The sequence below is a fragment of the Antechinus flavipes genome, chromosome 2, assembly GCF_016432865.1.
Source record: "Antechinus flavipes isolate AdamAnt ecotype Samford, QLD, Australia chromosome 2, AdamAnt_v2, whole genome shotgun sequence".
Lineage (NCBI taxonomy): Eukaryota > Metazoa > Chordata > Mammalia > Dasyuromorphia > Dasyuridae > Antechinus > Antechinus flavipes.
Genome location: NC_067399.1, coordinates 499,680,036 through 499,700,925, shown reverse-complemented (window position 1 = coordinate 499,700,925; position 20,890 = coordinate 499,680,036). Strand labels below are relative to the sequence as shown.

The following is a 20,890-nucleotide window of genomic DNA, read 5'->3' as shown; positions in this document are numbered from 1 at the left end:
AGATAATCCTGAAGTTTGAGGCATCTCTTAATATTACAAAGAATTTTGATACTACCAGTCTTTTTCACAATAGTTCTCTGACCTCATCACAAGATCTCCCATTACAGAACTGTTTTAGTACAATTCAATCACATCCAATGGGTCTGTTGCAAAGCAAAGACACATGATTTATTAAGACAAGTTGAAATGAACAGCACTGATTAACAAACAAAAAATTTAAAAGAAAAGACATTCTGAGCAATCCAAAGAAAAGTGTACTGGATATCATAAACATAAACACACACACACACACACACACACACACACAAAATTGGAAAAAGTTTTTATGTGTGGGCTGGGGCCTTAGGTCCAGTTCTTGAGGAATTTCTCCAATAGAAAGGCTTGCCTCTAGCCACCCAATGCTATAGGTACCAGCCTTTATAGGAGACCCCTGTCTTAGGACTCAGGTCTGTAGACTTGACCATTTTCATGAGTCTACAATTTGAATCTGAAGGCTTAATCAAAGGGAAGGAAAACGAGGTATGCAACAAATAAGACCAATGGTTTGGACACTTCCCAATTTAAACCTCTGTCAGCTTGACTCATTGCTAACACAACATCTTCTTTATATCCCCAGTCTTACTTTTATGGGCAAGAAAGCTGAGGGCAGTAGAGTGGTGGTAGGCTTCTGGGGTGAACATTTTGTTAGAAGAGTATACATACATACATATACACACACATATATATAGCGCACAGCATAGGCCTGGAGAAGGCAAGAAGGGAATGTGTCTGAGCATATCTGGGCAGTCTTGGCTGGACCCCTGAGCCAAAGTTGTCAGGCCATAAAAATATTGAGGTACAATCCTGATATTGTAAGGTAAAGCAGAATATTTTTCCAGTCTAGGGTCCTTGGAAGAGGAAAAAGAAAAACCAGAGAAGGGACCACCTACTCTAATACTCCATGAGAAAAGCTGGTGGACAATCTTAAGAGGGTCAGACTTAGAAAACATGATTCAGTTTCCTTCCTGCTTTCTTCAGAGTTTTAGAGAGGGTCATCCAGGAGGAAAATTAGTGACAGAATAATGCATTTTCTTCAAACCCAATAAAGGGGAAGAAGTACTTCAAGTGTGTGCCTTTTCCCTTGAAATTCTCTAGGACAGCAGACAGAACTTGATGATAGGGTGGAAAATGAAGAATATCTTCTACAAGCTGTTTATGTTCAACTTGCCTTCTTACTGTCTTAGAGTACCAAAGACTCCAGAGCTCCAATCAGAAGTAATTAAAAGGAATGATCCAGGAAACTACCTGGACAAGTACCATGAGGTGGGGAGTCCAAAAGGAAGGAAATCATCTATATATTTTTTCCCTCTTCTTTCAGAACCAAGACTACAAAAGTGGCAGAGACTGTCAGAAACTGTAATCAGACTGCTACAAAAATAAAACAGGGGAAGCGAAGTACTAGGATCTTCTGGAAACTCTGACAAGTCATAAGGGTCATACATTCAATTCCATCACCAAACCTACTCATTTGCAATAAATAATGGAGTTTTAGTAAAGTCTCCCAGATACCAATAGAGCTAGAAGGGCAAAAAGCAGAAGAAAGAAGCTTATTGAGAAGACCCTGGTAGAAACAGAATGAAGACCCTGGACCAATAATGGGGACCAGCAAAAGTAACTGTCTTCTTATCAGGAATATGGCAGAATTCAAGCTTGAGAAACACCTGTAGAGGCACACAATGGGGAGAAGGCCTGGAGAGTCAGACCCAAGACCCTGGTCCTGCTGGATGGCATGTGATAGAGGAAAGGGTAAAAAAAAAAAAAAAACCCACAAAATTTAGTACCTTCCCCATAATAATACCTTATTCTTTCTATTGTCTCTTAACATCATACATACAAACTCCAAAGAGAAATAACATGCTTTTGCACAAAAGTCACACATTCACCCACTACAAGGGGAGAAGTGGCTTCCAAAGGGGCCAAGCTAGAGCCAGCTGACCAGCAAAGCCTTCTAAGAGTGTCCTGCTTTGGTGTCTATGCCAATAGAGCTGGCTTATTCCCTAAGTAAACAGATTTCCCTGTACTAGCACCTTCAGGCTCCTTAGTCCTTAGCATTAGCATCAGGAAATCACTTTGGAGATAAACTCCAATGTAAATACAATAAGTGCCTATGAACAATTGATTGAAGTCAGCAACTGATCCCAGTGGGAACATTCTACTGATTCCAGTTTCCTCATTATCTTATTCCTATTCCCAATAGTATAAGCTAATAATTCTAAGCCATTTTCCTATTAAGAACTTTTCATTTCCAGTTAAACCCTGGATTTGAACTGAAGAAATGAGATATACTGCTTTCCATGGTCCTTAAGCCCTTTCCTGAGAAGTGGTACCATTTTAGGGTGCTAACGACAAGAACTACTAACGGAAGAGAAGCAACAAAGATTTTCTAGTTGGCATCAGGCTCAAAATAGCCATAGGACAAAACTTAGCTATCTTGAGCTCAAAGACAGAGATCTTTAATTGGACAGTGAGGAATCCTAGGCCTGCCAAATTCAGAAAACACTTTATACCTGCCAAAAAAGGTGGGCAGAGGTTTGAAGGTGAGGAACTTTAGGGTAGAAGGTCCTAAACCTGTGTAGTCATACTGACTGCATACTGACAGAGTACTGACATTGTCCTGGGCTTCCTGGAAATGGGTTTTTAGTGTCATCACATGATTCACTATCTGGTGATTCTATTCATCTAATTCATTTGATCATATTGGTAGGGGAAATAAAATAAAGCAAAACAGAAGAATGAAAGAGAAGGAAGAGAGAAACAACAAGAGCATAAAAAAAGTTCCTCATAATCAGCCTCTTGGTGATTCTCTAGTGTTGCTTTCTCAGAGGAGGTGTTTTCAAAATCCCTGTTAAGAGAAGGAATGAAGGGCCTCTGGACAGTTCTTTACTTCCCCACCCATTCCCAAGATAGAAGGTGATATTGCAGGAAAAGCAATAATTATGATCCCCAGCAGCAGGACCAAGGGAAGAATAGGGAGGTAGAATCATGAAGGGACCCTTGTCAACCTCCACATAGCCCAGTCACCTAACAGAATCCTCCTAAAGAAAGTAAGCCTGGCTGGCTCCAATCCTGAAATAGCAGGGAAGAAATCACTGATAAGACGCGGAGTGTGTTGGGGGTAGGGAAATTGACCAGGAAATAGCAGACAGATAATGAAGAGTCAAACTAAGAAAATAAAAATTATAAAAGAATGGAGCTGCTTCAGAGGTGCTGATTGGGTCATGGGGATGAATGATACTTAGAGCAGGGTATTCAATCAGCTTGAACTGTACTACTGCTCCAATAGCTCCAGGCAAAGCGGAGCCTTCTGGTAGTCTCCAAGGGCTGACACAGACTCAGCCCTGACCATAGGGCCTTTCCTTAAGTAGTTGGAGTCCTGAGCTCTGACCGACCTACTTCGAGTCCTGGAGCTCCTTGGCTTTTTGTAGGATATGATGAACATCTGTGATGGGGTAATCCTGGAGAAGGATGAAAACAAGAGGTTTGTACATGGATGTAATCCTTACCATCAACAAAAAATTCAAGGGCTGGAGGAAACTGCTGCTAAGATGAGGAATACTAATAAAGACTTTTATAAAATGCAGCACACAATTTAGATGAGCACCAGCTTTCTTAGGTAACTCATCCAATTGAATTTCACACTAAATAGACCCTGTTTGCATCTCCATTCAACAGATGGCAAAGCTGATCTCCTGGGACATCAAGACTTTATGTTTCCTCTATAAGGTAAATGAACATGACCATAGCCTCTTTTCCAACAGCCAATCTGGCACTACACTCTGCTCTGATTTCCAGTTTTTCTGTGGTTTCAAATGAGCTCTGTTTGTTTAGTATGCATATACTAATATAGGTGCAGCATGTACAATGCACCAAATAATGAACTATAGTATAAAAAAAAGGCCCCTCCTTCAAAAAGGTTAAGGAAAAAGATCTACTCAAGACCAAAAAATGTTTTTAAAAGTTATGGGGTGAAGAGAGAAATATCTGGCCATATTTTTAAAAAATAGAAAAAAGGATATAACCCAAGTAACTGATTTAACAATGCTTGTCTATGGTGCTGTTTTTGGACATCTGCCAATCTATCATTGGTCGTCCATATTTGAGAATGTATTATCTATCAGTCTGACAAGATAATAAGAGAATTGTAGTTGGAGGCAGAAAATTTGCTTCAGATACTTATCACCGGGAAGGTCACTCACCTAGAAAAGAACAGATACCATCATCATAATTACCACAGAGGGTTCCCACCCTGCCCATCCTTAAACTAATCATAGAATGCATAATGTGATGGGGGAACAGGCCAAAATAGAGAAAACCCACTTCTAATTCTAGAAAACCCTGCCCTACTTCCTTTTCCAGGATACTACATAAGTCAATGAAATTATATTTGTAAAGCACTTAACACAGTATCTGGCATATAATAGGTACTTAATAACACTTTCTCTTTTGATGAAAGAACCAGGCCCATCTACCTTGCTCCTAAAATCTGCAGTTCCTGAATATCTTGGTCTTGCTCATATAACCTAAGGACTTCTGGGCTCTGTCATTCGATCCTTAGACCTTTCAGGTCTTTCTAGTCAACGAGTAGCTGAATTTTCTTTAACATGCTATTTCCCTAAATTATGACTATGAACTCCTTAAAAACAGGGATTCCCTTGCCTTTTCTATTTGTATCCCCAAAGCTTGACACACAGCCTGGTGATTAATGTTTTGTTCATTCACTCTTGAGCAAGTCCCTTAACCTGTCTCAACCTCAGTTTACTTATCTGTAAATTGAGGATAATAATAGCACCCATCTCCTAGGATCATTGTGAAGATCAAGCGAAATAATACACATACAGCACACTTTGCAAAATTTAAAGTGCTTACATGAATGTTAGCCATTACTGCCTTCTTGTCATCTACTCTGTCATTATTTATTTTATACTAAATACAAAAGAAAAAAAAATTGCCATGTACACAGCAGACCATAAGTTTTCAATATAAAACAATAAATTTCCATTTCAAGAAAACCTATAATAATATAACAGATAATGCACATTGTTTGCAAAGCTGTCCTGCTTTTTCCTTTCTTGTTCTCTGCTGTGTACTTTTAATTTTACTTTTTCAGCCTCCTTACCCTTACCACCTTAAAGGCTTTAACTATTCTTGAATATATATACATACACAGTTATCTAAAGACATACATACAGATACTCATACACATATAAAAACATACTACACTTATTTTCTTGTGTCTCTAAAGGTGGATAGATCTTCCTAAGTACAAGTCTTTCCATGTTTTTCTGTATTAACCAGTGCCTTCCCCCTCATCTATTTTTCCTGTATATACTTTGCTTTTATCTATTTGTTTCCATGTTGCCTCCCTTTTTAAATTGTAAGCTCCTTGAGGACAGAGACTGGTTTTGCTTTTTTTTTTTTTTTTAAATAGCATTTAGCACACTACCTGCAAAGTTTGTTGTTCAGTTGCTTCAGTTATGTCTCTCCTCTTCCTAACCCCATTTGCAAAGACAATGGATTGCTATTTTCTTTCCAGCTCATTTTACAGATGAGGAAACTGAGACAAACAGGGTTAAGTGACTTGCCCAGGATCCCACTGCTAGTAAGTGTCTGAGGCCAAATTTGAATTCAGGAAGACAAATGTTCCTGACCTCAGGCTTGGCACACTTATCCACTTCAATACTAGCTGCCCCTATACCTGGCACTTTGTAGTCACTTAATATTTATTGTGACTTGAGATGGAAAGTGCCATTCACATCCAGAGAGAGAACTATGAAGACCACATAGTAGTTTCACATTTTTGTTGTTTTTTTGTTTGCTCTTTTTCCTTTCTCCTGTTTTTTATTTTTACATTCTGAACTGATTTTTATTGTACAGCATGATGAATATGGAAATATTTAGAAGAATGGCATGGGTTTAACCCATATCGGATTGCTTGATGTCTTGGAGAGAGAAGAAAGGGAAAGGGGTAAGGGAGAGAGGAAGAAAAATTTGGAACACAAGATTTTGTAAAGGTAAATGTTGAAAACTATCTTTGTATTTATTTGGGAAAATGAAATACTATAAAAAATGAATGTTTGTTGACTGATTTTAGAAAACAATGGTCTAGAATTTAAGGGATCAGAATGGGGACAAATCCTAGGGAAAAATATGTGTAGTGGCAACAGAATATGAAAGCAGACAGTCTTGTTTTCAGGAGCAAAGTAGATATCACAGCAGCAAGTATGAATCCACGAACCAGGGCACTGTAATTAGTAAAAGACTCCCAAAGAGGAAACACTGTATTAAGGAGCACACATCTAATTTAAAGTCCTATATGTCAGTATTAATTAGCTGTGTAACCTTAGGTAAACCACATGCCATCACATTTATTTTCCTTTTATTCCTTTTGCCTTCAATCAGTAACCTATACTCCTCTGAAATCTACTTAATCAAAATCTTCCACACAATCCATATTAAATGGTACTGTGGCTAGAAACTTGAGTTTGGAGTCTAGACGATCTACCCAAGTTCATATCCTGTCTCAGATGTGTTGTGCTGTGTAATCCTGGCTAAGTAATTTCACCTTTTCAACCTCAGGCTCCTCATCTGTAAAATGGGTATAATAATAGCACTTATCTCTCCTAAGGTTGTTATGAAAATCAAATGAGACAATACATGAAAAGCATTTAGAAAATCTTAAAATGCCACATAAAGGCTAGCTATTATAGAGGCTGTTGCATATCTATCTCCAGGTCAGTCTCTACTTCCCTTATTGGAAATTCTGACATTTCCTTTCTGACCTTAACTTATGATTCTACCTCTCCCTATGCTTTACCCATCTTGATCCTCATTGCTAGGTTACTCCCACCATCCACTTCCTTAAATTAATTTAATTGAATTAAATGAAACTGGAAGAAGTATCACAACTGTTCTATCATACATTAAAAATTCATGTTAGTGTATAAGACTGCCTGCCATCTAGGGGAGGGAGTGGAAGAAAGGAAGGGAAAAGTTGGAACAGAAGTGTTTGCAAAGGTCAATGTTGAAAAACTACCCATGCATATGTTCAATCAATAAAAAGTTATGATAATATATATATATATATATATATATATATAAAAGTTCATGTTAGACAATAAACTAGACCCTCACTGCAGCAGGCAGTCCTTTTCTTCTCTCCAGCTAACTCATTTACCTACAGAAACTACATCAAGCCTCTTTCCTTATCAAGCTCCTAATTCTTCCCTCCCTAGCAGGTGAGGACTTTGCCTCCTATTTAAACTTGAGACCATTCAACATGAGCTCTCTTCTCCCATTCTCTTCATCTCAAAATCTCTTGACATTGCCAACACTCTGCTTATTGCTCTTGATCACATTCCTTCCCATCTTCTCCAACAAGTTACAATTTCTGTCATTCTGGAACTCTTTCTCTTCCTTTCAAATCTTCAACCTTTCAGTTTTCCTTCATTTTGATCTCTTGGCTATATGTAACACCGCTGCCTACCCTCTCCCCTAGAAGACTCCCATCTCCAAGGTTTTTTTTTTTTTTTTTTTAATATTTCTTTCTCTTCTTACCTATCTGGTTTCTCCTCAGTTTTCACATTTGACCCCTTCACTTTGGATGTTCCCTAAGATTCTATCTAAGTCTGCTCGTCTAAACATTTCTCAGGAACTGCATGGTTCACATGGCTTTCACTATCTCTTCTCTCCACTCACAAACCCCTTAGTTTAGGCCTATATCACCACTTGCCTGATTTATTGAAATACCTTCCTACCTTACTGGGTATCTCCAACCTCTGATCCATCCTACACCACTTCCTTAAGTACTGATATGACCATGTACCTCTTTTACTCAGTTCGAGTAGCTCCCTACTGCTTCTGGGCATAAAATATACACTCAGGTCTATCTTTCCCACCCTGTTGGACATCACTTGCTCTCATATACTTTGAAAACTAGACAAACAAGCCTTCACTCTATTCTTGTCATATGACACTCCCCTTTCTCTCTCAAAGCCTGCTGAAATATGCTTTTTCCTTACCTCCATCTCACAGAATCCCTCTTTCTTTAAAATCAAGTGAAATCTTCTACATGTGGCCTCTGTTAATCTGTACCCTCTCTTTCCAAACTACCTTGTATTTAACCTGTTAGTATTTCCATCCCCACCCCAAGCAACTGGGATTAAGTAATTTGCATGATTCTGAGACCACATTTGAACTCAGTTCCTACTGACTCCAGGGATGGTACTCTATCCATTGGACCACAGAGCTCACTCAATTTATTATTATGTTATATGTATTTGCATGTGTACCAGTTGTCTCTCCCATGCAAATGTAAGCTCTTTGTGAGAAGAGAATCTTTAATTCTTAGTACTTGGTAACCTAATGCCTAGCACAGAGTAGGTAGTTAATACATATTTGTTGATTAACCGACTCTTCCTCCCCTGCTCACCTATGGTGGCTCTCACAGAAACTGTTCTTATTAATCTTCAAAGGGCAAAAGTTCTCTGGGTCACCCCAGTCTCCCTATCAGTAGCCTCCTGACAGGTCTCTTTAGAAGGAACAGTTCAACAACAGCTATGGGCCCTATCACATTCTTCCCAGCCTGAATTTCCCCAGATCCTTACCTGAAGCAGCCTCATGTTCAAGGTGAAGTCTCCTCCCAATAACTGCTCCCGGATCAATCTAAAGAAAACAAGTTCCAACACAACTTGAACCTTCAAATTTCAAAAAAGGAATACATGGACTATAGATACCTGTTACTAAGAGCCAAGACCCTGAGAAAGGAACCTGCTTGATCAATAGTTTTTTTCCTTCCACCATCAGTGAGGAGTTTTATGGAATGCTTTCCCCAAACAACACCAATGTCAAATCAGTGCAGTGGTTTCTCTATCCAAAAAAACCCATTCTGGCCAAATAAGAGAGTTCTTTTTTCCTTCTTCTGGCATTCCTCCCAATCCCCATCCCATGGCATCCCAGAGACTGCCCAGCTGAGGGAGGGCATTCCTGATTCACAGGAGACTCACACCAGCATGGCGCAACAGACAAGGAGAAGGAAGTCAAATCGGTTATCATCAGCAAAGAGGGTATCCCAGATGCGGATGACATCAGGAAGCAGGAACTCCTGGGACAGCAGCAGAGTCAGCCATCGGAAAGCAAAGAACTGTGGCTTGATGTTTTGCTCTTGCTGTGGGTTAGGTGAAGGTAGTTTGGGGTTAGGACTGCAATCACTGGGCAAATGGTACTTCCAATATTCTTTTCCAATCAAGGGTTTGTTTAAGCCAATTCTCAACAAAGCATCCATTTGCATGTCATATTTTAAATCAACATTTCTCTGAACATACCTCTTACCAGAACTGCTGCTGGGAAGGAACAAAAAAATCAACCAGTCAACAAATATTTAAGTATGTAGTATATACCACACGTGATACTAAGCACTGGCAACACAAAGAAAGGCAAAAAACCCCAGTCCTCAAGGAGCTCATACTGTATTGGAGAAGATAACAAGCAAAAAAATTATATAAATACAAGATATGTGCAGGGTAGATAGAAAGTAATTCCATGGGAAAGGGAGAGGTAAGAAGAAAGAGAAGGAAGAAGAAAAGGAAGAGAGACAGAGGGATGCAAAAGTCTCTTAAAAATGGGATTTGAGCTCAATTTAAAGGAAGCCATTGGACAGCAATGGCACAAAAAGAGCATTTCATGCCTGATGGCAGTCAATGAAAAAGCCAAGATTTGTGCAATTAAGTGTTATGTGTAAAAATAGCAAGAAAGCCAATGTCACTAGATTATAGAATAATTGGAGAAGAATGAAGTATAAAAAGACTAGTAGGAAGAGAAGGTAGAAGAATAAAAATAGGAAAGACCATTTTGTGATGGGTTGAAAATAGTAGAGAATATCATATTTGTTCCTGGAGGCAACTGGGAACCACTAGAGTTTATGAGTAGAAAATAACTTCAGGAGACTCACTTTGGCAGCTAAAAGAAGGATAAATTCCAGTTAAGACTTGATTTAGGAAAAAACAATAACAACTAGAAGCCCTAAAATTCCAAGCTCTCTCTCAATCACCAGCTAACATGTAGATCAATACTGATAATAGCAGGAACAGGATCAAATAGCCTGAGGACCTTCTTACCAGCTTCAAGTAGAGCTCCACATCCTTTTCCTTCAAGGTGGAGTACACCTTTTCCATCTTGTAGGTGATGCCACACTGGGAGTCATCCAGGCTCTTGATGAAGTTGTCCCGGATCTCAGACATCAGGTTGGTGAAGCAGAAAAATGTGTCTGCCTCAGCGTGTTCTGGAAGAGACCCGAAGGGCTGGGGCTGGGGGCTTCAACCGGCACAGAGAAAGAGCAAGGAAGCAGTTATACTTCTTCCCCACCAAATTCCTCCAGTCGGTCTGGGGCACCCACCTACAATTCTTTTCTCTTCCTCTGCTTTGCCAAGACAAACCTTACCCATCCTTTGGGGCCTCTCGTTAAATCATTCCTCTGTGAAACCTTTCTTGAACATCCCAGACTACAGGGATCCTATACTCCTCTACATGCCTAACCATGTCCTATAATGTTCAAAAGAAATGATTGTGTACCATCTAATGTTTTTAACTGTGTGATTTTTCCTGGTGTGTTTTTAAGACTATTATTCTTATTTAAACTTTTCACATGTAGGTTTTCTCTCCCTTAAACTAAGTTCCTTGAAGGTAAGGGCTTTGTCTCTCTTAGCATCCCTTATTTTACCTAACATCAAACACCCCAAACATACTAATAATAATAGCATATTAGTATAGCAACATTGAGATTTTCAAAGCAATTTTACAAATATTTAGTTCTTTGGGATTAATTGGCACTATATCTATTTGTCAAGTAAGCTACGACTGGGATTATGCCTTATTTATACTTCTATCACCTGGAGAAAACATCTCATAAATATTTGCTAAACGAATATATTTTATTTCCCTTGATCTTCACAATACTTCAATAGAATCAGCAATGATTAGGCATCTGCTATATAAAACAATACTGACAGACAAAATGGGCAGGGACCGCTAATAGTGCAAGAAAATGAACACTAATGAGCTAATAATGCAAGAAAATGAGACCAGGGCTCTTGCTCCAGTTTATTCATCAATAATGAGCCACAGAACTGAAGAAAGTTAATTTCATCTCATTGATCTTTAGGCTCTGATCAACATAATAACAAACCCATTGGTCTAGGATCCCTTCCAACAATGACCTCCTGGTTCTTATGTGACAGAAGAAGAAATTGAGAAAGACAAAGTTATAGGTACTGGCAAAGCAGGATTAGAATCCAAGTCCTCCTGATTCCTAGGTTTAAAGCTCTTTCTACTATGCAATAATGCTTCCCCATGATGTTTCTTGATTTTTCATTTGATTTCCCCATTCTTCTGAAAGGAGATGGAAATTGGGTAATAGGCAAAAGCAGGAACCTGACTGTAATGGGTCAGCATTGAGTCTCTCACCTTTCCATTCACTATTGGGATCAGTGGCAAAAGTGTAGTAGAGAGGGCCCACAATTTCATTCATGCCCTGGACGTAAGCAATGCCCGGGTTCAGCTTGGCATAGATGAACAGAATTCGCTCCACCACTTCCCAGTGAGCTTCACAGCCATTGGGCAGCACTTCATACTCACTTAGTGAATTTGGGGCTGGGCTCTTATGAGGTGAGCTCATCTGTAGAGGAAGACACTCCATATTAAAGAAGACCTTCTAGAACCTCAAGTCCTATTCTCCTACTAAAGGAAGGGCTACTATATATGCTAGAGGAATGCATAGTTTAGAACAGAAATGTCAAAGCAGGCAGCATGTGGATCACATGAAGCTGAAGACAACACTGCCCCAGATAGGTCAAACCAAATTAAAATATAATTGGGAAATATTTGACAAGATTAAAAAAATATACAATAAAGCATATATAAAATTACATTTTAGAACTAAACCAATATACCTCTGCAAAAATCCTCCATATAGTTTGACACCATTGCAAAAAACAATGCATTGCAAAAAGGAAAGCCAAGAAACTTTCACTGCAGAAGACTAAGAGAAAAGTAATGTCTTTACCAAATATTCCACTACTTTCTTCTTTAATGGCTATCTCTTGTAAAACTGAAAGGCCTTGATGGAATAGAAACTGAGTTGATACCAAATGGCAAGAGATACCTCTCAAATAACTATCAAGAGATCTCTGAATGCAAAACCAATGATTTCCTTTCTGCCACCAGAAAACCAGCAGTATTAAGTTTACAGGGTTATTTCCTTCAGCGATATACTTTCCTCGATCAAACAATATTTTGCTAGACATTTACAGCACTCTTATATTAGAATTTTCTAAGATTTGCATAAGCCCATTAAAAATGTCTAAATGTTTCTTTTTCTTACCAAATGCTCTTGTTCACATATGATTATCTGTAACTACCAATGACAAAAACATACACACATACACCAATTGCTGCTCTTTTAGACACATGGTTGTCAGAAAAGTATGGCCGACGATTTGATTTTTTAAGTTCAACTGCAGAAATTAAACACTAACTTAGTGATACTTATAAAGAAAATATTTTCAATCATAAAATCTGGCATAAAAATGTTTGTGGCAGCCCTGTTTGTAGTGGCTAGAAGCTGGAAAATGAATGGATGCCCATCAATTGGAGAATGGTTGAGTAAATTGTGGTATATGAATGTTATGGAATATTATTGTTCTGTAAGGAATGACCATCAGGATGAATACAGAGAGGACTGGCGAGACTTACATGAACTGATGCTAAGTGAAATGAGCAAAACCAGGAGATTATTATATACCTCAACAATGATACTGTTTGAGGATGTATTCTGATGGAAGTGGATCTCTTCGATAAAAAGAGCTAATCCAGTTTCAATTGATCAAAGATGGGCAGAAGCAGCTACACCCAAAGAAAGAATACTGGGAAATGAATATAAACTGCTTGTATTTTGTTTTTCTTCCCGGGTTATTTATACCTTCTGAATTCAATTCTTCCTGTGCAACAAGAAAACTGTTCGGTTCTGCACACATATATTGTATCTAGGATATACTGTAACCTATTCAACATGTAAAGGACTGCTTGCCATCTGGGAGAGGGGGTGGAGGGAGGGAGGGGAAAAATCGGAAGAGAAGTGAATGCAAGGGATAATGCTGTAAAAAATTACCCTGGCATGAGTTCTATCAATAAAAAGTTATTCAAAAAGTAAATAAATAAATAAATGAAATCTGTCATAGAAGGCAGAAGTTCATATATGTCCAGCAAGCCAAACTAAAGAATTCAGTATTTTACCTATTTCATGAAGCTTGCCTCAGGCTACAAAAAATGTTTGAATATGCTGGAGCATCATATGAACAGCTGTATTGTTCTTGAATTACTTAATCCCTTGAAATGCTCATTTGTTTGGTCATAGAAGCAGTTTCTGAAAAAACATATGGGTAATCTACCCATAATCAGAGCTGACTATATATTGTTACCCAGTCCTTTTTTTTCCTAAAGCTTCTGGATGAAATATGTGTAAATATGTGTGCCTGAAAAAGGTAACCAAAATGTAATAAAACTTTCAGTTTACTGGATTAAAAGCAGTATATATTGTTGTCTTGTTAGGCAACAATGTTTATCCTCCATAAGTGACTGTGTTTTATAATTACCTTAACAAAAGTAGTATTGTTTACAAAGGAAAAAATTAAAAACAACTTTAGTATAAAAAATAAATATACTGTAAACTTATTTTGTGACCAGCTCTCATTAATAGTTATGACAGTTCTCTAGGGGAGGGGATGGGGGGAAGGAGGGGAAAAGTTGGAACAGAAGGTTTTGCAAGGGTCAATGTTGAAAAATTACTCATGCAAATGTTTTGTAAATAAAAAGCTATAATAATAATAATGATAATAATAATAATAAAACAGTTATGGCAGCTCAAAACCACTTAAAAACAATCACTAAGAGCAAGAGCAGACTATCCCAAACAGCTTGGAATGGATAATGCCCCAAGGGTAGCAAGAAGAGGGAGGATGTCAGAGAAAAGAATGGTTTTATGAAGGTCCCCTTCCTCCCAACCTGGCTCTCACATTGGTGACTCCACTCCGATTTTTTGCCACTGTCTGTGATTTCAATGTAGTCTGTTCCACTCGCTTCCGGAGGGTTTCAAATTCATTCTGAGGGTCTAGGATAAGGAGGCAGGGATAATCTGTAGGTCTCTGGAAAAAGGATATGTCTGGGCATAGTCTCCTAAAGTAGAGGAGAAGAAGACAGGAACATCAATAAATCTTTGCCAAACGAATGAAATTGAAATAGTGAAAAGGATTTGAATCCAACCTAGGGGTGCCAAGTCCTAACACCACAAGCAAACAGCCTCCAGGATCCCTCTTCTCCAGTTCTATCACCAATATAGGTTGGTTTTCAGCTTTCTGAATAAAACCCCACAAACTGCTATTCAGGCCTCCTTACCACAGGCCTTTTGGGGAAGAGGAGAAAGAAACAGCAATGTGTCAAACAACCACACAGAACTCCAAAGTGGCTTGAGTGCCTCAGCTTGGTACCCTCCCACTTCCCCAGCCTGGCTGGCTCCACACTCACCGGACATCTTTGTCTATCTGCAACAGCACCTCATTGTCCTTGAAGTAGGTGTTCCACCGACTATCAGGGTTCGGATTGAGTGGCTGGGGGTGGAGGGTGGGGGAGGGGAGAGAAAGAGGATCAACAATCTCATCTAGGAATGCAAAGGGATCCTGACACCCAACAAGGCAGGGAGAGACAATAATTACAGCTGAACTTGTCATCTATAATCCTGAATATGGTCAGCCTTGGAAAATCCAATGTTCTTAGCTACAGAGACAGACTGTATTATAACTACTGAAGAGAAGACAGGAAATTAATCCAAACTCCTTAGTCTAGCATTCAAGGACTTCCACAATTTAGCCAAAATCTACCTATCCACTTCCTCCTCCCCTATTTGAACCTTTAATCTCAGCCATACTTTTCTCACTGTCTTCAAATCTATTATAGGCATTCCTACTTGGGATGCTTTCTTTTCTCTAATTAATTCCTTCAAGAACCAGCTCAAAGAGCAAGTTTCTCTAAAGTTTTTTTTTTCCCATGGTGAGCCCTTCATCCTTTGAACTTCCTTAGTATAGAGCTTAAAGCTCCTATATGGGACTTCACTAGCAATGTAAGGAAGGGATTCTCTTCTCTTGTTTGCTTCAGCTAGACTGTAAACTATGGCTGATGTGTCTTTTGCATTCTCTACAGCAATTAGCAATCTCTGGCATACAGAGATGCTCAGCAAACGTGGGTTTGCTTGAAGCCTCACCTAATCTGAAAAAGCAGGTTATATTACTTTCCAGCTCTTGCCTTTCTCTAAATTTGAGCAAAAGTCAAGAGAGAAGTGTCTCCTGATTTAGCAAGGTCCTGGAAGAACAGTGAGACGATGACTGCCTTCAGAAGTCATTCAGTTAAAAGTAATGTTTGACCATAATAGGATAGAAATGAAGAGACAAGCAGAGACTGAGAATGAGGCAAAACAACATTCATCCTTTTCTAAGGTCTGGAAGAGATGGGAAGGAGGAAGTGAGGGAAATAAAGAAGAACATAAGGGATTCTTGAAACCATGGAGGAATCTATCTTGATTGTAAACACCTGCCACCCCAAACGCTTCAATTTCTTTAATTACATCAGCAGTTGGCCCTTGGTACTCACATGATCTTCAAAGGTGACATCCTCTCTAGAGACACCTAGGTTAGCTTTAGCTATGCCAGGCTGAATGATCATTTCTCTCAGGAACTGGGAATACAGCTCCCTGTTAAGAGGAGAAGGAGATAAGTGAGCAGCACAGAGGACAAGGCTAGCTCCCTCTTTACACACACATCTTGCCCAGAGCTCTTGATCAATTCAGCGTAAAGAGACTGTGTCCGGCTTTCTTCAGCTGTGATTAACCTACTTCTCCTGGGGAAAAACTGTAACTGCACTGAGAATAAATCATTCCTCTTGGAAACTCACCTCTGCTTGGCCAGGATGGAGGTCCATAAAGCTCTCTCCAAAGGGAGGTAGTTCAAAAGAATCTGCACAAAGGGAAAAGATTGAGGTTCTGGTATTCTGCCCTGATAGCAGCCCTGGGGAAGAAATGCTCGGAGATTTCTGATAGGAACAAGATCAGAGATTGTATCCTTAGGAACATGGGGATAAGAATGCTCTTTTACTTAGTGGCTTCCCTTCTGCTACTATCCAAAGTCATTCCTTGTCCTTGCTCTTCTCCCACTATAACATCTAAAATATAACATGAGCCCTTGTTTAAAAGATCCTCTGTCGGGCTACAGGAAAACCTGGAGACAGAAAGTCTGGCTTTTCCTCCTAGCTTGGGTCAGAGCCGTTAGGTAAATCCATGACTTTTTCAACCTCATGCACATCACCTCCCCACATCCCAATGATGAGAGCTTTCAAGGCTCAAGGTCACCTGAAACTTCTCAGATTGGAAAGAATTAAATTTGGAATGAAGTTATTTTTTGATTGTCTGAAAGGGATCACCTGATCTAAAAAGAATCAAGGAAATATTTACTTTGTGACCTTTTATGAACAAGTTTAATACAAGAAAGCAGAGAACAGGCCCCCAAAGGGCTCCTGGAGAGAGTATCAAAGAGGTATAGAAAACCAATATCCACCAGCAAAAGCTTCCCGGCCAGTAGTAGAGAGCTAGAGAAGGGCTACCCCGTGCAGAAGCTCATGTACTCACAGCGGGAGCTAAAGCCAAGCCCCCAGGAACACCCACCTTCCAGCAAAGGCAGCGCAGTCCACCCTCACAGGGGATCCCTGTGGAACACATCAGGCAAAGTCACTCACTTGGGATAGAGCCTTGAGGGTACTGATTGCATACAAGGGACTAGATTTAAACTCATATTGGTGGCAGTGATGGCATGAGACATAATGCCAAAAGTTTAATTTATCCTTTAGGGATCTCTAAGACAGGATCCTGAATGCACACCAGAAGCAGCTAGGGTTTCTGCTGAAGGCATTTCCCTATACCCTAGCATCACCAGGCAGTGACCTCATTTACTCCAGTGGTAAAGATTAAAGATATTCTTGGTTCAGCATCACAAACAGCTCAATAAACTTTCTAAAGCTTCGATTTTTTCCTCTAAGGATAGGTCCTGAATTCCAATGGGACATGTCTATCTGTGGACTCTTAAAAGATCTTTTCCCAACAGGATGTTTTATACATTTCAAATGACTATATATCTCAAATGACAACATATCTTCTGACTTTGCATAAAGTTTATCCAAAACATCAGAAGCTATAGCTCAATCAAGAAGCTCTCTCTAAAATCCCTAGAAATTCAATGTCTACATGCTTTAGCTTACACATTTGTAGACAGGAAGACAAACCTCTATCTTGATCCTGAAGGATTTTCATTTTACAGATGCATTAGTATGTAAGGAAACTCAAATTATAAATTAATTCCCCAACATCTCAATTTAATTTGAGGGAAAAAAAGAACCCTTATTCTGCATATGTTAAAAAAGTAAGAGAGGCAGCATAGCTTAGAGCAGAGGTACAAATACATGCAGCCTGCAAAATTCCTGTGTAGTGTAAACCAGATTCAAATGAAATTGAGAAATATTTAACAAAATAAATAAAAATAGTAAAAAAAAATTGCATTAATATGCATCCACAGGGATCTTTACGTATAATCTTGTGTTCCTATGTGACACCACTGGCATAAAGAACACAGCGATGAATTTGGAGAAGATCTGGGCTACCTCAGATAGTTTTTAGTTTTATTGCAACTCACTTTAACTCACTGTGATTTGGATAGCTCATCTGGTAAATGGGAGTACTAAAAATAGCACCTATCTCACAGCACAGTTGTGTTGATCAAAAGAGATGGCATCAGTAAATCAACACATAAACCTTAAAGTACTATGTAAATGAACCATTGTATTATTATTAAGAAAGAAAGCAAACATGTATTAAGCATCTACTATGTGCCAGACACTATGCTAAGTGTTTTATATATATTATGTCATTTGATCTCCATGATTACCTTGGGAGGCATGTGGTACTATGATCACTGTTTCCCAGATGAAGAAAATAAAGCAGACAGAAGTTAGATGACTTGCTCAGGACCACACAATCAGTAAGTATCTCAAGATGTTTGAAGCTAAATTTTAACTAACTCAAAGCCCATAAAGCTTCTTCACCACCTAGTTGTCCATTTTTATTTAAAACAAACAAAATATATTTTGGGGGCTTTAAGACATGATAAAAAAGAACCATTTATGTCACCAATGATATATTTTAAAAGCCAGCCAAAGAACAGCTCTCTCTTCTCGGAGTGTACTGAGTGCCAGTTAAAACCAAGTTAAACATTGATGCAATCAGTGCGTCTTAGAATTTCAATATTAACCAGAATCTTATTCAGGTTTTGTTCAGGGAGTCAATTTTATGATTCTAAAGTATGTGGAAAAAATAGAAGTGATTCTAGGACTAATCAGATTAAGATATTTAAGAAGGTAGGCTTCTTTAACCCAAAAAGTTCCCCAGAACATCAAGACTCCTAGATGGGAGACACTAGGTGGGACAGCTTCCAGCAGAAAATGCAGTGATATCTTCAGCAACTCTAAAGATAAAAATATGTGGGAGGGGACTTAAATTCTGCTGACAATGGTAATTAGTTATTATACTAGTTCTGAGTGTAAAAGCCCAGGTTCATCACAGTCTCTGCCTACTCAGTTGTAAGGACACTAGTAAATAGCTCTGGGGGCTATTTCTAGAATTACCTTAGATCAGGCCAGATATGGGAATTAGATCTCGGTGCCTGCCTTTATTCCTAAGGAATTCCCAAAAACATAAAATTGCCTTACCACTGAAACTGAGTTCCCGAAGCTTCCCCAGGGCAATTTTGGGTTCCCTTAGGACATCCTGGAAATCTGCAATTCTAAAAGAAAGGAACATCCAATTTAAAAGATCCATAAGTACTTCTAGCTCTTGAAGGTAAGTACTTGGATTTTTTATTTTTTTCACTGCAACATACCTCAATCATCTGCTCCAGAGTGGTTTTCTCAAGGAAACTTTTGGAAGCTACTTATTAAATATGCTAACAATTTTAAAAAAAAAACCCACCTTTCTTGCCATTAAATTAACCCAAAAATAAAAGACTCTCAGAGTTAAGGACTTCCTAGTTCAAATCTCTCATTGTACATAGGAGATTGACATCCATAGAGGGGAAATGATCTTGCCCAAAATTATATACTAAACTGGCTTAGGAGAAAGCTGCTGCTGCTTTTTTTTTTTTGCTGAGGCAATTGGGGTTAAGTGACTTGTCCAGGTTCATACAGGAAAAAAGCTTCTTAAACTGGAGGTTGCAACTTCATATAAACTCATGTAACTCAATGTGAGGGTCGAGAAAAATTTGGCAATGATAAAAGTTATTAAATATTTTCTTTCTCAAGATTCAATTCTTTATGTAAAAATAAATGAGCTCAATCATCTCATTAATATGCAAATTTGCTTTTGTCTTTAATAAAAGGTAAAATCATCATACCTATCCAATTTAAAAAAAAATTATCATTTATTATCGGCAAATGTTTGATTTGTATATCTATTTTATATACTCATATAACACGGGTCACTTAAAAATTTCTTGGGTGAAAAGGTGGAAAAAGTTTATTAAAATCTTGAGTTAGAAGAGTCTAGGACTTGAGCATCTTGATTTACAGGCCTGTGTTCTTTCCACTCCATTATGATGCTTCCCCTAAAATATGTCTACTTGTGCCCATAATCTTTTTGAATTATGCTAACTTTTTCACTGACATTTATTTTTGCAATCTAGCTGTGCCATAAGACAAGATGGGAAAAGCCAATGATAAATTTGAAGCATTAATCACTTCTAAAGGTGAGGCTGGAAAACAAGACATATGGCTTCTTTCTTGCATGACCTAGGACCCTGACTTTGACAAATCATAACCTCTGACTTGACCGGAGCTTCCCTCGAATAACAAAGATGTCCCCTCAAAGCTGCTACACTAATGGAAGGTGGCTTCTTCTCAAGGGAGAACTCTAGAAATAACTCTGATCTTCCTTCTGCCCCTCACTCTCTCATGACAAAAGAGGTTACTAAACAGAAAGCAGGGAATTCCCAAAGAACAGGGCTTAGAGAAGTAGAGAAAGAGATGAAGATGATGCAAGGCAAAAACTCCTTAGAAAAGAAATCCCTGGGAAAAGACAATGAAAAGTAATGACAACATACAGAGGGAGCTGGAGGAACGTAGAAGGGGGAAAGGTGTAGCTAAGAGAGTGAGGATTCTCTACAAGAGGAATGGGTGGGGATGAATAAGAGAACATGGGGGATGAGGGAAGGAAAATGGGAGGACGACGCAAGTTAGATGGGGAGAAAGAGAAAAGGAAGGAGTTGGGATGGAAGGGATGGAGAATGAGGAGATAGGAAAGAAGAGGAAGGAAAAAAGGGGGGCAAGAGTATGGCTGGGGCAGAGGGCGGGAATAGGAGAGGAAAGAACAGAGATAGGGAAGGAGGGGGGAGCAACACTAGGATCTGGTGGAAGAGCAAGAATGAGGGAGCAGAGAACAGGGCAGGGAGCGGACAGGGAGCAGACAGGGCACCAAAGGAGGCACGGCGGAGAGAGCTCGGGAACAGACTGCGGGGCAGACGGAGGCGGAGCGGAAGGGGTCCTTGGGAGAGTCCCCTGATTCCAGCGAAGCACAGGAGATGGGGTGTTATGGGATCAAGGAAGGGGCTTCAGTTAGCCCGACCCTCGTTCTGTCTCCGCTGTGACCTGCCCCAGCTCCTCAGGCCCTAGCACTGCTTACCGGTTCTGGTGCCGACTCGACATGTTGTTGACTTCCGGA

At 39.2% G+C, this 20,890-nt stretch overlaps 1 protein-coding gene across 4 annotated transcripts; it reads right to left on the bottom strand.

Moving 5' to 3' along the window:
* Positions 1–142: 142 nt before the first annotated feature.
* Positions 143–20,890, bottom strand: TBC1D13 (TBC1 domain family member 13). Of its 4 annotated transcripts, none has more exons than XM_051980126.1 (12): positions 20,852–20,890; positions 18,889–18,962; positions 16,796–16,836; positions 16,030–16,091; positions 15,730–15,829; positions 14,611–14,693; positions 14,103–14,262; positions 11,497–11,707; positions 10,152–10,315; positions 9,042–9,202; positions 8,643–8,700; positions 143–4,235 (listed from the first exon to the last, which is right to left on the bottom strand). In XM_051980126.1, exons 1-12 carry the CDS (start codon positions 20,872–20,874, stop codon positions 4,119–4,121), a joined length of 1,254 nt encoding a protein of 417 aa, XP_051836086.1. In that variant the 5' UTR covers positions 20,875–20,890; the 3' UTR covers positions 143–4,118. The 4 variants fall into 4 exon arrangements, with proteins under 4 accessions (XP_051836086.1, XP_051836088.1, XP_051836085.1 ...); XM_051980128.1 differs by having other exon boundaries at positions 143–3,494; XM_051980125.1 differs by lacking the exon at positions 20,852–20,890 and having other exon boundaries at positions 18,889–19,049.

Excerpts from the sequence above, each read along its gene's own strand:
- TBC1D13 (XM_051980125.1), bottom strand. The coding sequence starts at position 18,997 with ATGGATCTTTTAAATTGGATGTTCCTTTCTTTTAGAATTGCAGATTTC. Across the intron at positions 14,694-15,729 it reads ATGTCACCTTTGAAGATCAT|CCACTCAATCCGAACCCTGA; the intron begins GTGAGTACCAAG and ends CTCCACCCCCAG. Across the intron at positions 11,708-14,102 it reads ATCGGAGTGGAGTCACCAAT|ATGAGCTCACCTCATAAGAG; the intron begins GTGAGAGCCAGG and ends CTTCCTCTACAG.